General features: G+C 40.5%; 1 protein-coding gene across 4 annotated transcripts in view; it reads left to right on the top strand.

The window, feature by feature from the left end:
• Positions 1 to 21,671, top strand: part of crtac1 (cartilage acidic protein 1) — a 302,413-nt gene that overhangs the window by 256,021 nt on the left and 24,721 nt on the right. For all 4 annotated transcript variants that reach the window (XM_031905179.1, XM_012966738.3, XM_031905180.1 and 1 more), the window contains 1 exon segment: positions 20,772 to 20,854. In XM_031905179.1, coding sequence (XP_031761039.1) covers positions 20,772 to 20,854 — 83 coding nt within the window.

The raw sequence follows: 21,671 nt of genomic DNA, 5'->3' as shown, positions 1-21,671 counted from the left end.
GGCCCCAGGAGCCTAAAATTGCATTTCCTGAGAAATTCTCTGGGGACAGGTCCAAATTTTTCGTCTTCAAAGAGGCATGTAAACTATATCTTAGCTTTTTCCCTCACTCTTTCCCTTCTGGTGTGGAAAAAGTAAAATTTGTTATGACCCTTCTAGTGGGGGATCCCCAGGTTTGGGCCCTTAGACTGCCTCCTTCCGATCCTGCTCGTTCTTCCCTTGAGGTATTCTTTGATACTATGGCACTTCTTTACGATGACCCGGATCGTGCATCATCAGCCGATTCGGCGATTCGTAAACTGCGCCAAGGGAGATGGGATGCAGAGGTGTATTGCACAGAGTTCCGCCGGTGGGCAGGAGAGACCGAGTGGAACGATGCGGCCCTGCGCAGTCAGTTCCGTATCGGGCTATCCGACTCTATTAAAGATAGCCTGGTTAATTACCCCTTGTTGTCCAGTCTGGATGATCTCATGTCCCTAGCCATCCAGATCGATAGGAGACAAAGGGAGAGAAGGAGTGAAAGGGGTCATACTGCTTTCTCTGGGGCTACTTATGGGAGACCTGACCAATGTTAAGTCTTCGGCTTCCCCGGTGTCTCCACCTCAGGAGGAGCCTATGCAACTAGGCCTATTCCCTCTCTCTCCTGAGGAAAAGACACGCAGGCGGACCCTTGGGTTATGTATATATTGTGGGGACAAGGGTCATTTTCTCAAACAATGCACCAAGAGGCCGGGAAACGCCCAAGCCTAAATAAAGAAGGGGAGCTTCATTTGGGTGCAGGCGTTTCCTCTCCCCAATTTGCCTCTAAGGTGCAGCTACCGGTCAAACTGTCCTGGCCTACGGACTCTGTTAACTTGTCTGCTTTCGTGGACTCTGGGGCAGAGGGTAACTTTATTGAGACCACATTTGCTGCTAAACATGGCATTCCTGTGGTCCCTCTAAGTGTTCCCATGAGGTTATTTACGGTGGACAAAAGACCTTTAGGGTCTGGTGTAGTAGATAAGAAAACTGTATCTTTATCCTTATGTGTGAACAATTTCCATGTTGAAGAGTCCTTTTTCTTATTGAAGGTGCCTCTTCCCCACTCATTTTGGGTTTACCCTGGCTCCAGGTTCATAACCCCCAGATTAATTGGGTTACTGGGGAGGTGTCTCAATGGGGTTCTTGTTGTAGGGGTATTTGTATTCCCTCAACTATAGCAGCCACCTCACTTGAGGGGTTACCTGCAGCCTATTCGGCTTATGCCGATGTCTTTTCCAAAAAGGCGGCCGAAACCTTACCCCCACACAGACAGTATGACTGTCCCATTGATCTGGTTCCAGGTTCCTCTCCCCCTCGTGGTCGTACATACCCTCTTTCCCTACCTGAGTCCCAGTCCATGAAGGAATATATCCAGGAAAATCTCGAAAGAGGTTTTATCCGGCCTTCTAATTCTCCTGCAGGGGCTGGGTTTTTCTTTGTGGGTAAGAAGGATGGAGGTCTCCGTCCTTGTATAGATTACAGGGGTTTAAACAAAGTCACTATTAAAAATCGCTACCCTCTTCCTCTAATTTCTGAGTTATTTGATCAGGTTAAAGCTGCCAAGATCTATACCAAGCTTGATCTTAGAGGCGCATACAATCTCATCCGTATTAGAGAGGGGGATGAGTGGAAAACTGCTTTTAACACCAGGGACGGCCACTACGAGCATTTAGTAATGCCCTTTGGGCTCTGTAACGCCCCCGCAGTTTTTCAAGAATTTGTCAACGACATCTTTCGTGACCTGCTGGGGGTATTCGTAGTGGTCTACCTTGACGATATTCTTATTTTCTCTTCTAATCTAAATGAACATCGTAAACATGTGTGTGAGGTCTTAAAAAGACTAAGGGAGAACAACCTGTATGCAAAACTAGAGAAATGTACCTTTGAAGTCTCTACTGTCCAGTTTTTGGGTTTTATTATTTCCGGCAAGGGTCTAGAGATGGATCCAGGCAAAGTGAGAGCTGTCCTAGATTGGGCCCAACCCTTTTCGTTACGCGCAATACAAAGGTTTCTTGGTTTTGCCAATTATTATCGTCAATTCATTAAGAATTTTTCTCTAATTGTAGCTCCCATCACGAATCTAACCAAGAAGGGCGCTGATCCCAGTATATGGCCTCCTGAGGCTGTACAAGCATTTGAAACCCTCAAAAAAGAGTTTAGTTCTGCCCCTATCCTTAGATCTCCCGATTCCGCTCTCCCTTTCTTTGTAGAGGTAGATGCCTCTGAGGTAGGAGCTGGGGCAGTCCTTTCCCAAAGACACCCGATAACAAATAAGATGCATCCCTGTGCCTTTTTCTCTAGAAAGTTTTCACCTGCAGAGGTCAATTACGACATAGGGAACAGGGAACTGTTGGCCGTGAAATTGGCCTTCGAGGAATGGCGTCATCTCCTAGAGGGGGCTAAACATCTAGTTACGGTCTATACCGACCATAAAAATTTACTTTATATTGAATCCGCTAAGCGCCTGAACCCAAGGCAAGCCAGGTGGGCTTTATTCTTTTCAAGGTTCAATTTTTCTTTAACTTTTAAGCCCGGGTCAAAGAATACTAAGGCAGATGCACTCTCTAGGAGTTTCAATTCTGTTTCCTCCGACTCTAGTGAGTGTACTCCCATCATTCCCAGGGAGCTAATTATTGCAACTTTGGAATCTGACCTCTCTTTCTTATTGTCCCCGTTACAATCTTCTGCTCCTATTGAAACCCCATCTGGTAAATGGTTTGTCCCTGAGGAGTTTAGGGAACAAGTATTAAGAGAGGTTCATGATTCTAAAATGGCAGGTCATCCAGGAGTTGCAAAAACCATTTCTTTATTGTCCCGCCATATTTGGTGGCCATCCTTCAAGCAGGATGCTAAAACTTTCGTCAATTCCTGTCCAATTTGTCAGAGGTCTAAATCATCTCATCAGCAGCCCCAGGGTCTGTTAAATCCCTTACCCATTCCAATGAAGCCTTGGTCCCACATCTCTATGGATTTTATTGTGGAGTTACCCCCTTCTCAGGGTAAAACAGTAATTTGGGTGGTGGTCGATAGATTTAGTAAAATGGCTCATTTTATTCCTCTCCCACACCTCCCTTCTGCTAAAACCCTGGCTGATTTATTCATTACTCATATTTTTAAGTTTCATGGGTTTCCAGTGAATATTGTTTCTGACAGGGGAGTTCAGTTTGTGTCAAGATTTTGGCGTGCTTTCTGTTCTTTAGTTGGGACGGAATTATCCTTTTCCTCTGCCTACCACCCCCAAACTAACGGTCAAACCGAAAGGGTGAACCAGTCCCTTGAGCAGTATCTCAGGTGCTATGTGTCCGATAACCAGTCCACATGGTCTGAACTACTTCCCTGGGCAGAATTTGCATACAATAATGCTACCCATTCCTCCTCAGGGAGGTCTCCTTTCTTTGTAGTTTATGGGTTACACCCCAAAGCATTTTCTTTTTCTGGCTCTAATTCCCCCGTACCTTCTGCCAATTCCTCTGTCTTAAGGTTTTCCGAAATCTGGTCGCTAGTTCATGAGTCACTATCTGCAGCTTCTCTAGCCCAGAAAAAAGCTGCTGACAAATCCCGTAGGGATGCTCCCCAGTACAAGGTGGGGGATTTAGTGTGGTTATCAACCAAAAATATTAAGTTAAAGGTTCCCTCTCCCAAACTGGGGCCCAGGTTTATTGGTCCATATCCCATCATTGCAATAGTTAACCCATCTTCTGTCCGTCTGCAGTTACCTCCTAATTTCAAGATTGCTAATACTTTTCATGTTTCTCTCCTTAAACCTGCTGCTAACACTCGTCATTTGTCCGTTCCTCCCCCGGTGCTGATTGAAGGTCAGCCTGAATATGAGATCCAGGAGTTCCTTGACTCCCGCCTGGTGAGAGGTAAGTTACAATATCTTACCAGGTGGAAAGGCTTCGGCCCTGAGGAGAACTCCTGGGTCTCAGTTGATGACATCAAGGCTGACCGCCTTAGGAAGCAATTCCATTTAAGGTTTCCTGAGAAGCCTGGGGGTCCAGTGGCCCCCCCTAGAGAGGGGGGTAATGTAAGGAAAAGTGCCTTACCGGCACGGCGGGGACGCCCGCCGCGCTGCCATCGGCGGGGACGCCCGCCGCGCTGCCATCGGCGGGGACGCCCGCCGCGCCGTCTGCTCCCTGTGCCGGCTCTCTCCTAGGTGCGCGCGCACTTCCGCATCTTAAAGGCGCATGCGCGCCGACGTCATGACATCAGCACGCAAAGGCGCGAAATTCAAAATATTTAAAGGGCCATTTGTATTAGATTCATTGCCCGTGATAGGATTTGATCCTGGTGCTTTTCTGAGCCTTGTGTATTTCGTTTTCTGTATCCTGCTTGTTGCCTTCCTGTGTTTTGACCCGGCTTGCTCCTGACTATTCTGATTATCCATATCTGACCCCGGCTTGTACTTTGACTACGATTTCGTCTCATCCTGCTGTATTGATTACCCGGTTTGACCCTTGCCTGTCTGACTATCCTTGATTGCTGCCCGCCCCGACCTAGCCTGCTTGACGACGACCTTGTTTGACCCTATTTGTACCGTGATCTTTGGCCTAACTGACTTTCTACAGTTGTGCCCCATTGCTAGCCAGAACTCCTGCCTTGCACCTCTCGTATTAGTCCAGGTGGCATCCGAGTAGCTGAGGGCTCCTCCCGAAGCCAAAGGCGGTCACGCTACTGGTGAAGCACGAGCTGAGACCAGGGTGCTTGGCACTAGCTCTGGTATTGGGTGCCAACCGTGACACTACTCTTCAGTATCTGAATGTGAATTAAAAGTTCCCTGGCTGATAGGGCTGCTTTTGTAAGGAATTGTTACTTGAAGTTCCTAAACCTGACTGGTTTTCCAACCTGACTCAGCCTGTCAGTGCTAGTTTTTAATGCCAACGGACTCCTGCGGCACAAATATGGCCGCCCCCTCATAGAGGAACATGGGCGATTAGAGAGGTAATGTAAAGGCATTGGGCAAATACTTTTATGGCAAAATTATAAAGCTCATGCAAAGACAATGTTATGAAGATGTAAAAAAAGGTGTCAGTATTTCTTTAAGATATGGAGATTCACATTACAGGTCCCGAGCCTTCTGGATAACAGATCCCATACCTGTATCATTGACCTGGATAAACCTTCATTAGGTGTAGTGAATAAGGCACAGTTGTGCAGGTAAGGGGTTATAGAGCCCCATATAAAGTGTCATTGATATCACTATTGTCCACTTTCAGAATTAAGAATCATTATTAGTATTTTACTCATTTTATTGTAACTCTTGGTTAAAAAAAGGTTGATTCCACCTCATCAACATAGGAATTGCTGTGATTAAATAAAACGGTTTCATACATTGTGGCAGTATATTCTCATTTCCATGTATCTTTGTATTTGCAGTAACAATAAAGAACTGTCCATTCTGTAGAGCGGCTATATACCTACACAATAGGGTATTTCAGGAATCCTTGCTATAGAGCCAAAGATATTCTGAGCGTGATACAAGTTCAAATATTAATGAAGGCAGAGATTTTGCAGACAGTGAGGAAATGAAAGACTTGAGGGGCTGGCAGGTTCTTAGCACCATCAGGCTCATTCTATTTCTAGGTGTCATTTAAGTTAAACATTTATTGCTTGCTGCTTTAATCAAATATGTGATAAAAACCCCCATACAGTAGGCAGTGATTAGAAAAGAAGCTGGAGACTGTGTACGGGGTAGCATGGCATCAACCCCCGGCAAAACTCTCCTTCTAGCAAAGCTATTTGTTATGTCTCACAAATGGTAAGTGCAAAACGTTTAAAGGCTTTTATTATTAAATCAGACACCAGCAGTTGAATAATTTGTATAAAAATACTGCATTATGTGCTTTACTGCTTTTATCAATGTGTCTTTTACTTATGCAGTATGTATACATTTTATACTTCATCATTTTAACATGCAGATTTAACTGTTAGTACTGATAGTATGATATTATTTGGTATTGTTAAAGGTATTCTGAATAACTCAAATGTATTCTCTCCTGGTGTTTATATAGCACTGACATATTCCACCGCTTTACAGAGATTATACATAATTCACATCAGTCCCTGCCCCAGTGGGGCTTACAAGCTAAGGCCCCTATCACATTCACACACAATAGGGTCAGTTTTATCAGGAACCAATTAACCTGCCTGTATGTTTTTGGAGTGTGGGAGGAAACATGAGGAGAACATATAAATGCCTTGTGGGAGTTTTCTGGCTGGACTTGAAGTCAAAACCCCAGTAGTGCTACCCACTGAGCCACAAATAACTTATTTTTATAACATACTTTGATTTTGTTATGGGCCACCCCAGCTCCAATACTTGTGAAATGGCATTACTAAATTGGTTATTATGAGGGAGTGTATCAATATCCCTAAATTTAGTTGGATCCCTTTTCATCTTTTGTTTTTTTTTTGTTTTATAAATGACTTGGGGAGCACTGAATTATTTTTTTTTTTACTGTGCAGCACAACCATATTTATTGGCATTTTAAAACAAGGCATTTTCTTACACTGTATAGCTGCTATATGTGAACACTTGCTGAAACATTTTGAGTGTGATCCAACAGGGCAGGCCAGTCAAGGTTTTCCATAACCATCTCAGTTTTGCATAGACCTTGGGGCGCATTTACTAATCCACGAACGCTCCGAAGGCGTCCGAATGCGTTTTTTTCGTAATGATTGGTATTTTTGTGAATTTTTCGTTGCCGTCACGACTTTTTCATATTTTCCCCGACTTTTCGTCTCCTTACCGAAATTTTCGGGTTGAACGAAAGAACGTTCGTTGCACAACGAATCAAAGTCAGAAAGGATCAAAGGATCAAAGTCAGAAAGGTTTTCCCGGCATTTACGATCACTCAATACGAAAAATTCGCAACGAAAAGTCGTGAAAAATACGAAAACGTTGCGACGGCGACTAAAAATTCTGAAATTTTTGTTTCCAATACAAAATTTTGCCGTTAGGAATTCGGATTCGTGGATTAGTAAATGTGCCCCCTTGTGTTATTATCCTTCTGAAACTGGGCTTTCTCCGAACTTCATCAAAAGTATATGATGTAATAGCAGCTATGAATGGATGCTCACTTACTTTTGGCCATATAGTGTATTTAGGGTTGCCACCTGGCTGGGATTTTACCATCAGCCATAAACACTTACAGAACTGCTGCTCAGTGAAAATCCATATTTCTTGTATTCTTCATACATGATATTCTGTGTCATACTTCTATCAGAAAAATCCTTCAGGGCATGGCATGAGTCTGCTCAATTTGCTCCTCTCTCACCCTCCCCTCTTTGCTGTAATCTGAATTGAGAGCTGTTCCCTGCCTGGAAGTAAAGTCAGACCAAGCTTAAATGGCTGCTTCTATCTTAAACAAACAGAGGGGGCTTCTAGGGCTACATTCTGCAGAATAAATCAAGCGTTCTCTCTTGCATATTGTGACTAATCTATTGGCAGCAAAAAGCTTTCCTTTCTCCTTTAAATCTTGGCCACCTACTTGATAGAGTTCGTGAGTTTGCAGAGAGTTCAGGTTTCTTTTATGCAGTGTAAATGTCTCCTTATATTTAGATGATTTTCAATAAATGTTTTATGCCTTTATGCCCTCTAATACACAGGCTGGAAAATAAGCATGTATGTGGGGTGCAGTGGTGCCATACAGCCCCCTGTTATACGGAGACATTCTCACTTATTATAAAGCAGCAAATGCTTCTTATTAATGAGCTATAAAAACATACAATATACACAGGTCAGGTTATTTTTAACTGTCTCCTTAAAGGATGATTCCTTATTTTTTCATACGTCGATGTCCTTAAATGTACCGGTACCATAACCAGTGGCTGCTGGCGGTGAGTGAAAAGCCCAGATTGGCACTTACCCTTAATAGGAAATCTTGGTGAGGGCAGAATACAGAATAGTGCCAAAGCATTGATGCTAATGTTCTGCTTGTGAATGGGAAAGGCAAGATTTGCAATGTACTGTATATTCTTCTCTGTTCCCTTTAGCTTAAAATAAGATCCCTTTACATATTTGATTAGAATAACAGCATTTGCAATGATTGTAATTCGTTCCGATGCCACATGCTTCAGGTGTCTGTTTTGAAACCGTCCTTATTTATTATTCATGATTGTGAAATGAGCCTGTATAATATATTGTGCTGTATGTCAGAAACCAGCATCAATTCCATATAGTCAGACAATCAGTTTTCCCCTTCTCTCTGTTTCATGTCCCCATGTCCCTATTCTCCCTGTTTGTATCATTATTCACACAAACCATAATGTCCCAGCTAGCATCTTCCCCTGCAACCCAGGGGGGAATGGTGGATTTCTTAACCCAGTTATTGTTTCCTAGACTGTACATATTTGATAATTTTTCTTGACATTTATGGGACATTTAAGAGAAGGCTGGCAAAAAGCTCCTTCACCAGAGATACACGGCTGTAATTTGCAGAGTGTTGAATCTGCAGAATTGTCTAGAGATCTGAAAACAAATGCACAAAACTGCAGTTGCCTTTGATATCCAGTGCTATGCTACTTGCCTTCTCTCACAGGCTAACCTTACATGCCCTTATAAAGTCTCATAGGAATTTCAGCACATGTATGCTGGCTGGGCAATACCAACCAATATACAGTATATATATATACCATGATTATTAGTCAATTTGTTGAACAAATTGGAAAATGTCATCTATTGGCCATGCCAGCCAGTACGTTGTGCAGTGACACATGAGGAAATGAAGAAGAGCTGCAGTTTCTCTGTATGTCCTGCTGTTTTGATTGTTTGAGCTTTTGGCTGGGAGAAAGGAAACAAAAGAAAGGTGGTCAAGCCCGTAATCAGATACTGCACAGTGTAAACCAATGATCCCCAACCAGTGGCTCAGAAGCAACATATTGCTCACCAACCCTTTAGATGTTGCTCCCAGTGGCCCAAAAGTAGGTGCTTATTTTTGAATTCTGCCCTTGGTGTCAAGTTTTGGTTGTATAAAAACCAGATGTATTGCTAAACAGACCCTTCTATAGACTGCCAGTCAACATAGGTTCTACCAAATAGCCAATCACAGCCCTTATTTGGCACCCCCAGGAACTTCTTAAATGCTTGTGTTGCTCCCCAACTGTTTTTAAATTTTAATGTGGCTCACGGGTCAAAAAGGTTGGGGATCCCTGATGTAAACCAATGTATGGCTACCTTTAATATGTATTGGTTAGTTATTTACATTCATCCATTGTGCTATTGTAGGACCGGTTATCCAAAATGCTTGTGACCTGGTGCTTTCCTTCCGGATGAGTAACCTTTCTGTAATTTGGATCTCCATACCTTAAGTCTGCTAAAAAATCATTTAAACTTTAATTAAACCCAATAGGATTGTTTTGCCTCCAGGAAGGATTAAAAATATCTTAGTTGAGATCAAGTACAAGGTGCAGTTTTAAGGAAACCATTTTGAAAAATCTGAATGATTTAATTAAAATGTAGTCTTTGAGAGATGGCCTTCCCGTAATGCAGAGCTTTGTGGATAACAGATCCTATACCTGTACAGTACTTCTTGTCACTATTCCTGTCTTTGAACGCTCATATCATTGGCAAGAACATGGTACCCAATAAATAAAAACTGGATAGTATGCAAATGGTACCAGTGCCAGGCCAATAGGTACTCATGCTCAAGGCAGGTATTCCTTGTCCTTGCTCCCATTTATGCCCCACAGCCCACTCAGTAGCCTGTGTTGGCAGCAACAACCTCCCTGCCAGCAGAGGGCAACCCCCTACCTGCTCCCCATTTTGGACTGCTACTGCATATTATATCTTATCAGAACTTTCCCACAGCAGCTGCACCCTAGGAAGCTGCCTGTTCTTCCTATACTTAGTTCCAGCCCTGAAAAAGTCAAATTCAAAATAAATGTTAGTATAAATACCAAGTGAAGCCTTGCCGGTCTGTCTACTGTATACTCCCCATCAGAATCATTATTTACACATCATACCTATGCACTCTTGTCTTAGCTAATTCTAAGACTCTTTCTTGTGTCAACATCTTTACAGCACAGATATACTTCTCTGTTGTACTGAAACATTGCCATAGACATAATAACGAATGGTTTTACTTAGAGCCGAGTACACAGCAATTCCGTGTGCATTATTTATAAAAGAAAACTTGCTTTTCCATAATGTGGAGAGAACTGACAGGCAGACACAATGGATTGAGTCACTGTCATTGGGGTGATATGTTTATTTAATTCAGTCTTGCACTCTAAGGCTCTATTCATTTAGTACTTTTACTTTCTTTCCATACTGCACAATGCTGGCTTCTACCTGAGAGGCATCATGGATAGAAAGAAATAAAAGATATAGCCCTGTATTTTAAATGACAAGCTTGCTGGCCACTCTGCAGTTTTATTGTGCTATCTCAAGTTGGTTATTTAACACATTTTTATGTTTTCTTAATAAGGAACATAAACCAGGAAGGAGAGGCAGTGAAAGACACTGTTTCCTATGAGATGTTATTCCAATTACATGTTTAGACAGTAAGTGTTTGGGGTTGTTTATGATGGAACGTGTTCTCACCTAAGGAGGAAATTATTTTAGCGGCTTGATTGGTTGTTAAAGGGGATGTAAACCCTCCATAAAACTCTCCCACACTGCCCCCTGGATCTCTAAAGTAGGTGGCCTAAACTTAATTACACATTCACCAGTAAGTATCCTGCATCACAGCCTAATTCAGTCATCTTACTACTATCGAACCCATAAACATTGTGCTATTTTGCCTTCCAAATTTTGGTGCTGAAATCAAACATCAGCAGGGAATATGTACGGCTGTGTGATAGTTCACTGTATAATTCTTTCACCTATAATTGCAAGAAAAACAAGAGAGATCCATGGGTGGTACAGGTATGGGATCTGTTATCCAAAAACCCACTATCCAGAAAGCTCTAAATTTCAGAAAGTCCATTTCCCATAGACTCCATTTTCATCAAAAAATTAAAATTTTTAGAAATTTCCCATTTCTCTGTAATAATGAAACAGTACCTTGTACTTGGTCCCAACTAAGATATAGTAAATACTCACCAAGGGCAAAACAATCCTATTGGGTTAAATTCATGTTTAGATAATTTATTGCTTTTTGTAAACTTGAAGTACAGAGATCCAGCAAACCCCAGGCCCAAGCATTCTAGTAATAGATCCCATACCTGTACTAGAAATGGGCACATTATGCAGTGTTTGCAAGGTGGCCAAAAAAAATCTCAAAAGTTTGTTTCTCACCCAGATTTTCACCACCGGGCCGCTGTATATATTTGTTCCCACTTTATACAGTATATGTTTCTCTGTAGAGTAGGGAAGTATAAACTACGACAATCCTTTCACTAAACTTGAAGTTGGCACTTGAATAATGTTATGTGGGCATTAAATGTGAATTTGGCACTGCATTTATATATTGCTCTGTGTATTTGTTAAACATCAATTGACACTTTTTCTTGCTTATTGCGCCAAATGATAGACGTTGCACTATTTTAACTGTGGTAGATCTCATGACGGAGGCCAAGTGGCAAGAGTAGATCACAGGGTGACAAAATCTGGGCACCCCTGGATTAGAAGGTCAGTAGTTGCCACGTGATGATGCTCTCACTTCATCCTCCTGGCATCATAACGTCATGGCTGCATCATCAAGAAACAAATATGAAAGATGTCAATGTGTGGCAGCGATGCACGGGGGCTAGAAGCTGGCTTGTACCCTATCACAGAATCTAGCAGCTATGGTTTCCTACTACAGGTATGGGATCCCTTATCCGGAAACCTGCTATCTAGAAAGTTACGAATTTTGGAAAGGCCATCTCCCATAGACTCCATTATAAGCAAATAATTCTAATTTTTCAAAAATGGTTTCCTTCTTTTCTGTAATAATAAAACAGTACCTTGTACTTGATCCCACCTAAGATATAATTAATCCTTATTGGGGCAAAACAATCCTATTGGGTTTAAATGATGTTTAAATGATTTTTTAAGTAGACTTAAGGTATGGAGATCAAAATAATGGAAATATCCCTTATCTGGAAAGCCCCAGGTCCCAAACATTCTGGATAACAGGTCCTATACCTGGTACTGGAGAATGTGTAGCTTAATGTTTAATGGCAAATACTATAAGCCGCTGTGTATTTCAGTGAAATGTCACACTTTTCAATATGGGCCGTTATGACTTTTTACTGTAAGATTTCTTCAGCTACCTGACTTTGACTTGTGCTTTACTTTGGAAAGCTTTGCTTTTCTTTGTCATACCTGAGACCCATATGAAAGGAATCTTAGCATGAATTATATGTATCAACTGTATCCTTGAAAAAACACAAATGACAATATAAATACCTGTAGAACACAAGAACTATTAAGATATAAGTTTGACATATACCGCATGCATTTAATTTTGTTTTTTTTTCCATTATCTTCTAAATAGCAGATTCAATTGTTGCAAAGTAGTCTATTATCATTCACTAGCTTGTCCTATTTTTATGCATCGTTTCGCCTCTAGCCATATTCCACTGGGGAATGAGCACCTACTGGAATTATGATTTTGCTGTGTGTGTTCAAAGCTGATTTCAAAGTACAGGTATGGGACCCATTATCCAGAATGCTTGGGACCTAGGATTTTCTGGATAAGGGGTCTTCCTGTAATTCAGATCTCCTACATTAAGTATACTAAAAAAATTATTTAAACAGTATTTAAACCTAAAAGCATTGTTTTGCTTCCAATATGGATTAATTATATCTTAGTTGGGATCAAGTACAAGGTACTGTTTTATTATTAAAGAGAAAAAAGGAAACCATTTTTAAAAATATGATTTATTTGATTAAAATGGAGTCTATGGGATATGGCCTTTCCGTAATTCGGATCTTTCTGGATAATGGGTTTCCAGATAAGGGGTCCGATACCTGTACATGTATAGCAGTGATCCCCAAACAGTGGCTCAGGGGCAACATGTTGCTCACCAACCCCTTGGATGTTGCTCCCAGTGCCCCCAAACCAGGTAGTTATTAATTCAAACTTTGCCATCTAAAAGCTGTTGAAGTCAGTGTGTCTAGGGAGCTGTCCTAGGCAAATTGCAACAATCTTTAATTAATGGTTTTTAGAGGTTTTAAGATTTTTTTTTTATTTGTAAGTCCACGAGGATTAGTAGGAAAATGTAAGAACCACACAAAATTAGGCATTTCCTATCCTTTTAGTTTTCGTTCTGCAATTTAATTCACTTGGGCTTTTTCAATTCATATCTTTTAATAAATGATTAGACAGTTGTGGCTTTAGTGGAAATACGTTTATTCATGGTTTCTAAAACCATTAAAATTAGAATGTTAATTAATCTGCCTTTTAAAGTTTGATGATCCAAATAACTCAAAGATCCCTTATTCAGAAAACCCCAGGTCCTGATGACAGGTTTCATAACTATATCTGTAGGTACTAATCCCTTAAAGAGATACTAACATTAGAAATAATACCTTACTAAGGAGGAAGCTGTATACAGAGAGTCTAATTCATAGGGGCTGATTTACTTACCCACGAACGGGTCGAATGGAGTCCGATTGCGTTTTTTTCGTAATGATCGGTATTTTGCGATTTTTTCGTATGTTTTGCGATTTTTTCGGATTCTTTACGAATTTTTCGTTACCAATACGATTTTTGCGTAAAAACGCGAGTTTTCCTATCCATTACGAAAGTTGCGTAAAAAGTTGCGCATTTTTCGTAGCGTTAAAACTTACGCGAAAAGTTGCGCATTTTTCGTAGCGTTAAGTTTTAACGCTACGAAAAATGCGCAACTTTTCGCGTAAGTTTTAACGCTACGAAAAATGCGCAACTTTTTACGCAACTTTCGTAATGGATACGAAAAACTCGCGTTTTTACGCAAAAATCGTATTGGTAACGAAAAATTCGTACAGAATACGAAAAAATCGCAAAACATACGAAAAAGTCGCAAAATGTTCGTTTTCAAGTCGGAACTTTTTCAATTCGGGTCGGATTCGTGGGTTAGTAAATCAGCCCCATAGTGTCTGAGGAGTTAAGAATGGTCAGGAACAAAGCTGAAAGTCACAAACCAGGAGAATAAGATGAAATAGCAATTTAGATGCACCAAGGAAAGAGATATATTGGGGCATTAAACCTGGGTCTTTGGTGTCTTTTTATTTTGTATTTTCACTGCACAATGATGTCATGTGGTGCCATGTCATTATATGGCACGTCAGAGTAATATCACAACCATGGGTGCCACCATCTTGTTTAAGAAAAGACCCTGGGTTGAGAAGGGACAGTCAGGTTGTCAAAACAGTCAGGTTTAGGAACTTCATGTATCAGCGAACAATGATCAACATGACCTATAGGGAACTTTTAATGTTCAATCATTTTTGAAGAGTAGTTTGTTAGTGCCAATATCACATTTAGACACTATAGAATTAGCATCATCTAAATGCTTCATATCTGCCCCGGTGGCTTCTTATCCCACTTCTTCTCCACTTCACTCATGCTTCATGTAACTCATCAGACTATACTATACCATACACTTAAGCTAATAATGCAGCTCTCTCAATAATATAAGAGGTGAGATTTGCAATGCTAAGATGTAGCTCTAATTACAAGTATGATTTTGAGTCACACGCAGAGAACAAGCCCTGCTGCAAATGCATGAAGGAGAGAAGACATGAAACATGACACAAATTGCCTCTCGATTACTTGCAAGGATTAATGTCAAACCATCACCATTTAGCGGCAGTACACTTCAATTTGCAATAACACATCCCATATAAATGTCAGAAGTAAATGAAGCCGTTTCAGCAAGTCTACATACAAATCCTATATGTGTGACAAATAACATTACTAAATAAACAGTTTGCAACATTAATATTGTATACTAGGTGTAATAAAAAGCATTTACATGATCTTTCCATTGCACCGAATATAAAATCTTGTTTTGGCATATCCAGCTGGTGGTCTGGTTTATCTCCCTAGTGCTAAGCCATATTATAAGCATTTTCATCTTCTGTGTTCCCTGTGTCAATTCTAAGCGATCAAGTGTCCCTCTTACCCCCACTAGTATAGGCATCAGTTGTCCCTCTTACCCCCATTAGTATAGGCATCAGTTGTCCCTCTTACCCCCATTAGTATAGGCATCAGTTGTCCCTCTTACCCCCACTAGTATAGGCATCAGTTGTCCCTCTTACCCCCACTAGTATAGGCATCAGTTGTCCCTCTTACCCCCATTAGTATAGGCATCAGTTGTCCCTCTTACCCCCATTAGTATAGGCATCAGTTGTCCCTCTTACCCCCACTAGTATAGGCATCAGTTGTCCCTCTTACCCCCACTAGTATAGGCATCAGTTGTCCCTCTTACCCCCATTAGTATAGGCATCAGTTGTCCCTCTTACCCCCATTAGTATAGGCATCAGTTGTCCCTCTTACCCCCACTAGTATAGGCATCAGTTGTCCCTCTTACCCCCACTAGTATAGGCATCAGTTGTCCCTCTTACCCCCATTAGTATAGGCATCAGTTGTCCCTCTTACCCCCATTAGTATAGGCATCAGTTGTCCCTCTTACCCCCACTAGTATAGGCATCAGTTGTCCCTCTTACCCCCACTAGTATAGGCATCAGTTGTCCCTCTTACCCCCATTAGTATAGGCATCAGTTGTCCCTCTTACCCCCATTAGTATAGGCATCAGTTGTCCCTCTTACCCCCACTAGTATAGGCATCAGTTGTCCCTCTTACCCCCACTAGTATAGGCATCAGTTGTCCCTCTTACCCCCATTAGTATAGGCATCAGTTGTCAGGTTATACAGTCATCTGATGGGAGTTTACAATGAAATGAGAAGGTAACCTACACTGAAGTAACGGAGTGTACCACAAATCAATTTGCTGATTTTACAAGGGGTGCGTGAGAGGAACATCAATGAGGAACCGTGCAGGTATTGCCCCAAGATGTTTTCATCACATTTCCCGAATGTTGTGCTAGATACAATTATATTCATTTCCTTAATTATTGCTTTGCTGGTGTCTTTCTACAGTGCTGGAAATATAATTTATCAAATCTACTTTAACTATCTTCTTTAATTCTCCTTTAGAATTACAGAATATGCAGGTTATTTCTTACCTCATTGCATCCTCTGAAGCTCATTTTATTTATCTTTTCCAGGACTAAATGTGATGTGTCTGACTGCATTCCTTGCTCAGAACTAGAGATAGAGTCTACTAAACATGTGTTTTGCCTTTTAACCTGTATTTAGCTTACCCATATCTATGTTATCAATAGACTACTTTCACCCTAGTGAGGTAGTCTAGCTGAACTGTATACAAAGGCTGATTTTTAGCAATTAATTCAGGTGGTCATTTGACTTGTTAATACAAGCGCATTTTTCATCAGTATCTGTTTTTATCACACAAAATGGCTATTACCCCATTGTTCTTTTTGGTAGACTGGTTGCTCACCAGCCCCTTTGGATGCTGTTCTCAGTGCCCCCAAACCAGGTAGTTATTTTTGAATTCCTGACTTGGTGACAAGTTTTTGTTGAATAAAAACAAGGCTTACTACCAAATAAAGCCCCTGTAAGCTGATAGTGTGCATAGAGGTACCTAATAGCCAATCCTAGACCTTATTTGGCACCTCCATGAACTTTTATAATGCTTGTGTTGCTCCAAGTCTTTTCACATTTGACTGTGGCTCACGAGTTAGAAAGGTTGGGGAACCCTGATGTACAACATCAGTGCCCAACATCATTAAGGCTCCTGTGGCTAAATGGAAGGAAATGCCACCAAAACTTTTTTTAAAAACTTAGTGGAAAGCCTTCCCGGAAAAGTAGAGGCTGTTGTAGCAGCAAATGGAGCACCAACTTTACATTGAAATCCTCAGTTTGAGATGTTGGACAGCAAGGTATCCAGATATGTTCACCATGTAGTGCTTGTTTGTCTTGCTTGGGACTCTGGGATAATCATTTAGTCATGTAGCGCAAGGTACAAAAGCTTTATAGCAAGCTAACTGGAAGCTCTGTGTACGTTCATAAAGTAATGCGGGTGGGATGTTTACTCATTATACTAAAGTGTGACCCCAGACAGATGTCTGCAAGCCATGTATTCTAGGTCAGTGTGTTTATTGTCCCATTAGTTATTGACTTCACTGCTTCATACAATGCTTCACTTTAGACAGTGACACATAGGTATTGTGTGAACCCATGGAGGTCTTAGACCATCTGTTCCAGTCTTTCTATAATTTAGCCTTAATTTTGTTTCTTAAAGGGCATTATAATGACTAGTTATAAATATAGACATGGGGACAATTTACTAAAATTTTTGACTGTAAACCTAAGTGATTTTTTTTTTCTGAAATGGGTCAAATCTATTGTTTCCACATTTCTGCCAGCATGACTGCCATGAAAGTTTCTCTGCAATTCACAAAAATATTGTTTCCTGAAGGGTTTTTGTCTTAGATGATTCATCTTCTCTGAGACGGCATGTGGTAGTCCTGAGTTCAATCCCAGCTAGGACACTATCAGCAGGGAGTTCTCACCGTGTCTGGGTGGGTTTCTCCAGGTTCTTTGGTTTCCTCTCACACTCCAAAAACATACAGACATGTTAATTGGATTCTGACAAAATTGACCATAGTTTGTGGATATTTGATTAGATTGTAAGCTCCCCTGGGGCAGGGACCGATCTGAATAATGTATAGTCTCTGTAAATAATAACAGGAAATAAGCAACCTACTGCAGCAAGTTGTTCAGAATGCATGCCTTCCTAACAGAATAAATCTCCTTAAATTGTTTGTAAATTTTTTTGTTTTATATAAATGCAGGAAAGAGGATTATAACTATGTATGAACCACTGGAGGCACTGTCCCATTAAAGTCTGGGGAAACCATTTAATTTTACCTTGATCTGCCCTAGGGGGTTCCTGGGAGATGTAGTTTGGCACAGCCTAAAGACTCGAAGTTTACAATCCCTGAGTTATGGCAAACAGCATTCGCTCTCTTATAACCTTCAGATGTTTTCCTTGCGATGTACAAGCCATGCATCTGTATTAGGAAAATGCAATTCATCAAGAGTTTATGATTCTCCAGAGGCCAACAGATCCTGACCAGCATCCGAACAAATGTGTGATCGTGGCTTTAGAGTGACATATTCTCCCTGGAGGGATTCATTTGGGGCACTTAGAAAATGAAAATGGTTTGTGCTAGCATTAAATCAATAATTAGGTTGCCCTTTGTCCTTAACAGGAAATTTATAATATTTGTATTCACTTGCCATCCAAGAAGGAGAATCGCATTCACTCTGTGGTGTCTCCTTTCAGAAAGAACCTAAACCTACAATATGTAGTATAAAGAACTCTTGGAATCTTGTACTTTTATTTTGTTCAAGGGTTTTTTTTTAATGAGTTGAAAATTACTTATTCAGAAAGAAGCGCAAGCAACAGATACTTTGAATTTGTATGGACTTTCCTTCAGCGGTTCTCTCCGTGTGTCTGTGATCTGTAATTGTCAGCTGTTTGATACAGAATTCCATTGTAGCCAAGAATAATAGCTTGCCCTATCTTTATTTTACACTGGCACATTAAAAATTGTAATGCACCACATAAGATAGTGATGCTCTAGACATAACGGCTGCCATAATTGCCTGTTTTCAATCATTCGGCTGCAGCTGAGCTTTCTATCATCTTTGCAGAAGTGCCGCTGATCATAAAGCTGTCAAAAAAAAAATCATATACCTACAAATGATGCATTATTTTCCAAAGTCTCCTGTGTCTGGGCTCAAAAACCACATGCCCAATATTTGAACTACTGGACTGTGTAGGTATAAAGTGATCTACAAGTACCATTTGTAGATGTGCAATTGGGTATCAACAATATATATATATGGTTGTGCATAAATTGTCTCTCTGTTTGTCAATACATTAATTAATCTGGACTACAAGTATCTAATAAGATCAGTGATTTAAAAATACATACTTGAGTGCAGATGTCCCCACATGTGTGGTTAAAAATGGTTAATCTCCTATCATATTTAGGTTCATTAAGGTAAATAAGGTTGCCACCTTTGCTGGTGTTTAATATCGACCACTACTGGAGGGGAAACAGGAGTGATGTCATGTGGTGGGGATTGGCTGGATTGGGGGGGGGGCAGTGGTGGTGGGAGTAGGAATGGAGAGGATCCAGGACTGTCCATATTGAGGGTTAAACTGGCCAGGGAGGTGGAAATAGTTCTGAGAATTTACAAGTTTACCAGTCCCAGCCACATCTGGTTATTTGTGGGTGGCAACTCTGTTTGATAATATGAATGGTGCCTGAAGGAAGGAATATTAATACGGAAATATAAAGGAAATGCCCCTAATGTGTGAGTGTAAAGTACCCACACAATTTGAAGACAAATTTTGAAGTGAATGATAGAAGACATTAAACATACATACAAACTCTGACAGTAACGTGGGGTCCTGCTCATTGGCGCATACAAGTAAAAAGAAGAAAGAGGCTTGTGACAAGTTCGGTCACCAGCTAAGCTCCTTCATCAAGTGAAAGTGAAATCAATGCTGAAATAAAACCCCTGTCCCTTCTGCTGTTCTTCTTACTTTGCCTTACTGGAATCCATAAAAGACAGAGTTCAGAAAGGTCCCTTATAGAGTTCTGTGTCCTTCTCTTTTTATTTACATCTACTGCAGACACCAAAGTGTTCCCTGGTTTCGTTTTTCTTCAGTTCCATTCAGTTTATAGAATAAATCTCCTAAAATGTACCACAAAGAGTAAAAGTACAGTATTAAAGGAAACATCATTACCTGTGTTAGTTAGCTAAAACCAATTATCAGATGAACAGAATAAGGTGATGTCTTGTGTTGTGATAGGTGATTATGTGTTTATATTCCATCACATAGGTGATTCTTTAATCCCTCAGTCTGGATGTTCCATTAACAGAAATGTGCAGGTTTCTTTCAGTTTCCCATTATCTTCACTGATTTCTTTATCAGGCAGCACAAGCTTACTGACGACGGACATAAAGACAATTACGTTGGTTATATTTATTCTTACGTACATAGTCATGGTAATGATAGGCCGTGTTTGGGATCCAAGCAGCATTTTGTAGAAACTCTTAATTCATCTTTAATGCTCTCCTTTCTTTCTGCTCATCCACCTTTTTGTTTCTTGGAACCTCATAAAGTGTAACAATAATAAATATTTTTAGTAATATAAAGTGAAAATGGTTCTTTTATCAGCAAAAGTCCCCGAGGCCAATACCTGGGCATCTCCGGATACAAATGAAAAGCAGTTGCTGCTTACTGCCTTCCTTGGGGAAAACAACAGAAAACAAAAATGTTTTCGATATTGGTCATTAAAAATAAAAATGTTGAAAACAAAGATATGATCCTTTGGTTTCTTAAATTCATTTTTATTACGTTGGGCAATACAGTTTATGTGTTTCTGATGTGTCCATCCTTGCTACAGGTTGTTTTTATGGATCATTTTCAGAATATTGTTAAGAATTCCCATATTGACCATAAAATCCTACATTTAATCAGTGTTCCCAACTGCCACCCTTGGAAATGGCAGTGATATAACTAGGATGATAATGCACCATCATTTATATTGTTTTGTTGAAAAATATCTACCTCTTATAAAAACAATGTACCGTATATAACTTTAGCCGCTTTTGGGGGTTTATACTAAACAAGACCAGATACTGGTATCTACTTGCTTAAGGCTATAGAAAGTGAAGTTGGCATGTATGCATTTTGTGCACAATATTTTAATTCCAGTATGTTTCTGTGTTTAAGGGTCGGAAGAAGAGAACATGCAGATCCTTTCATGGAAGAACTCAATCCTGGAGATGCCTCGGAACCAGATGGTCGAGGAACTGGTTAGTGTCTACACCAAGAAGGATAATTATGCATTTGATTTGACGTGCAATTTTTGCATATACTGTATTGGTCTGTACTGGGGAGTATATACTATCAGCTCCTGGGTTGGACTGAGCTGGTGGGGCATCAGGAAAATCCCTGTGGCCCCCCTGCTGATCTCAATACCCTGATCATGCCAGATAAGTATAATGTGTAATCCATTCTCACTGAACATTAAAGGAAAACTATACTCCCAAACAATGGAGCTTGCTTCACCGTAATAAACCATTTTAATAAAAATATACATTTCTAGTAGCATATGCCATTGGGTACTCCTAAAAAGAGAATTGCCATTTTAAGTACTATGGGCCGCCCCCTGGGATCATAGGATTCACAGGCACACATACATGCTAGGCCCCATCAGCCAATGAATGGACAGAGTTCTGCCTTTTGCTCCCACACTAGTTCCTGTTACAGTTAGAGCTGCATTATTTGCTGATATGTATTGCAGTTTGGTAAGATTCCTTAAGGGGCCACTTAATATAATATAAACTATTGTAAATGTCTGTTGGTTAAGTATTCCTTCTGGAGGTATAGCTTTACTTTAAGTTATGGGCCTATTGAAAGCCAGTAATAATGGCAGAGCCTTAAATTCCAAAACCATTTGCGATCAAGGTACCAATCAAGGACCAAGCTACAAAAACTCATTGTCTGTAAACTAAACACAAAACTTTGACTCTTCAGGAGTGGGAGATAGTAATTGGACTTTTGATGTGTCTTTAATATATTTAGACATTTATTTCTTCAGAGGAAGAATTTAACCCACAGCCACCCCAT

The sequence above is a fragment of the Xenopus tropicalis genome, chromosome 7 (assembly GCF_000004195.4).
Source record: "Xenopus tropicalis strain Nigerian chromosome 7, UCB_Xtro_10.0, whole genome shotgun sequence".
NCBI lineage: Eukaryota > Metazoa > Chordata > Amphibia > Anura > Pipidae > Xenopus > Xenopus tropicalis.
Note: the sequence above shows the minus strand (reverse complement) of the source record. Positions and strands in the feature narration are given on the sequence as shown.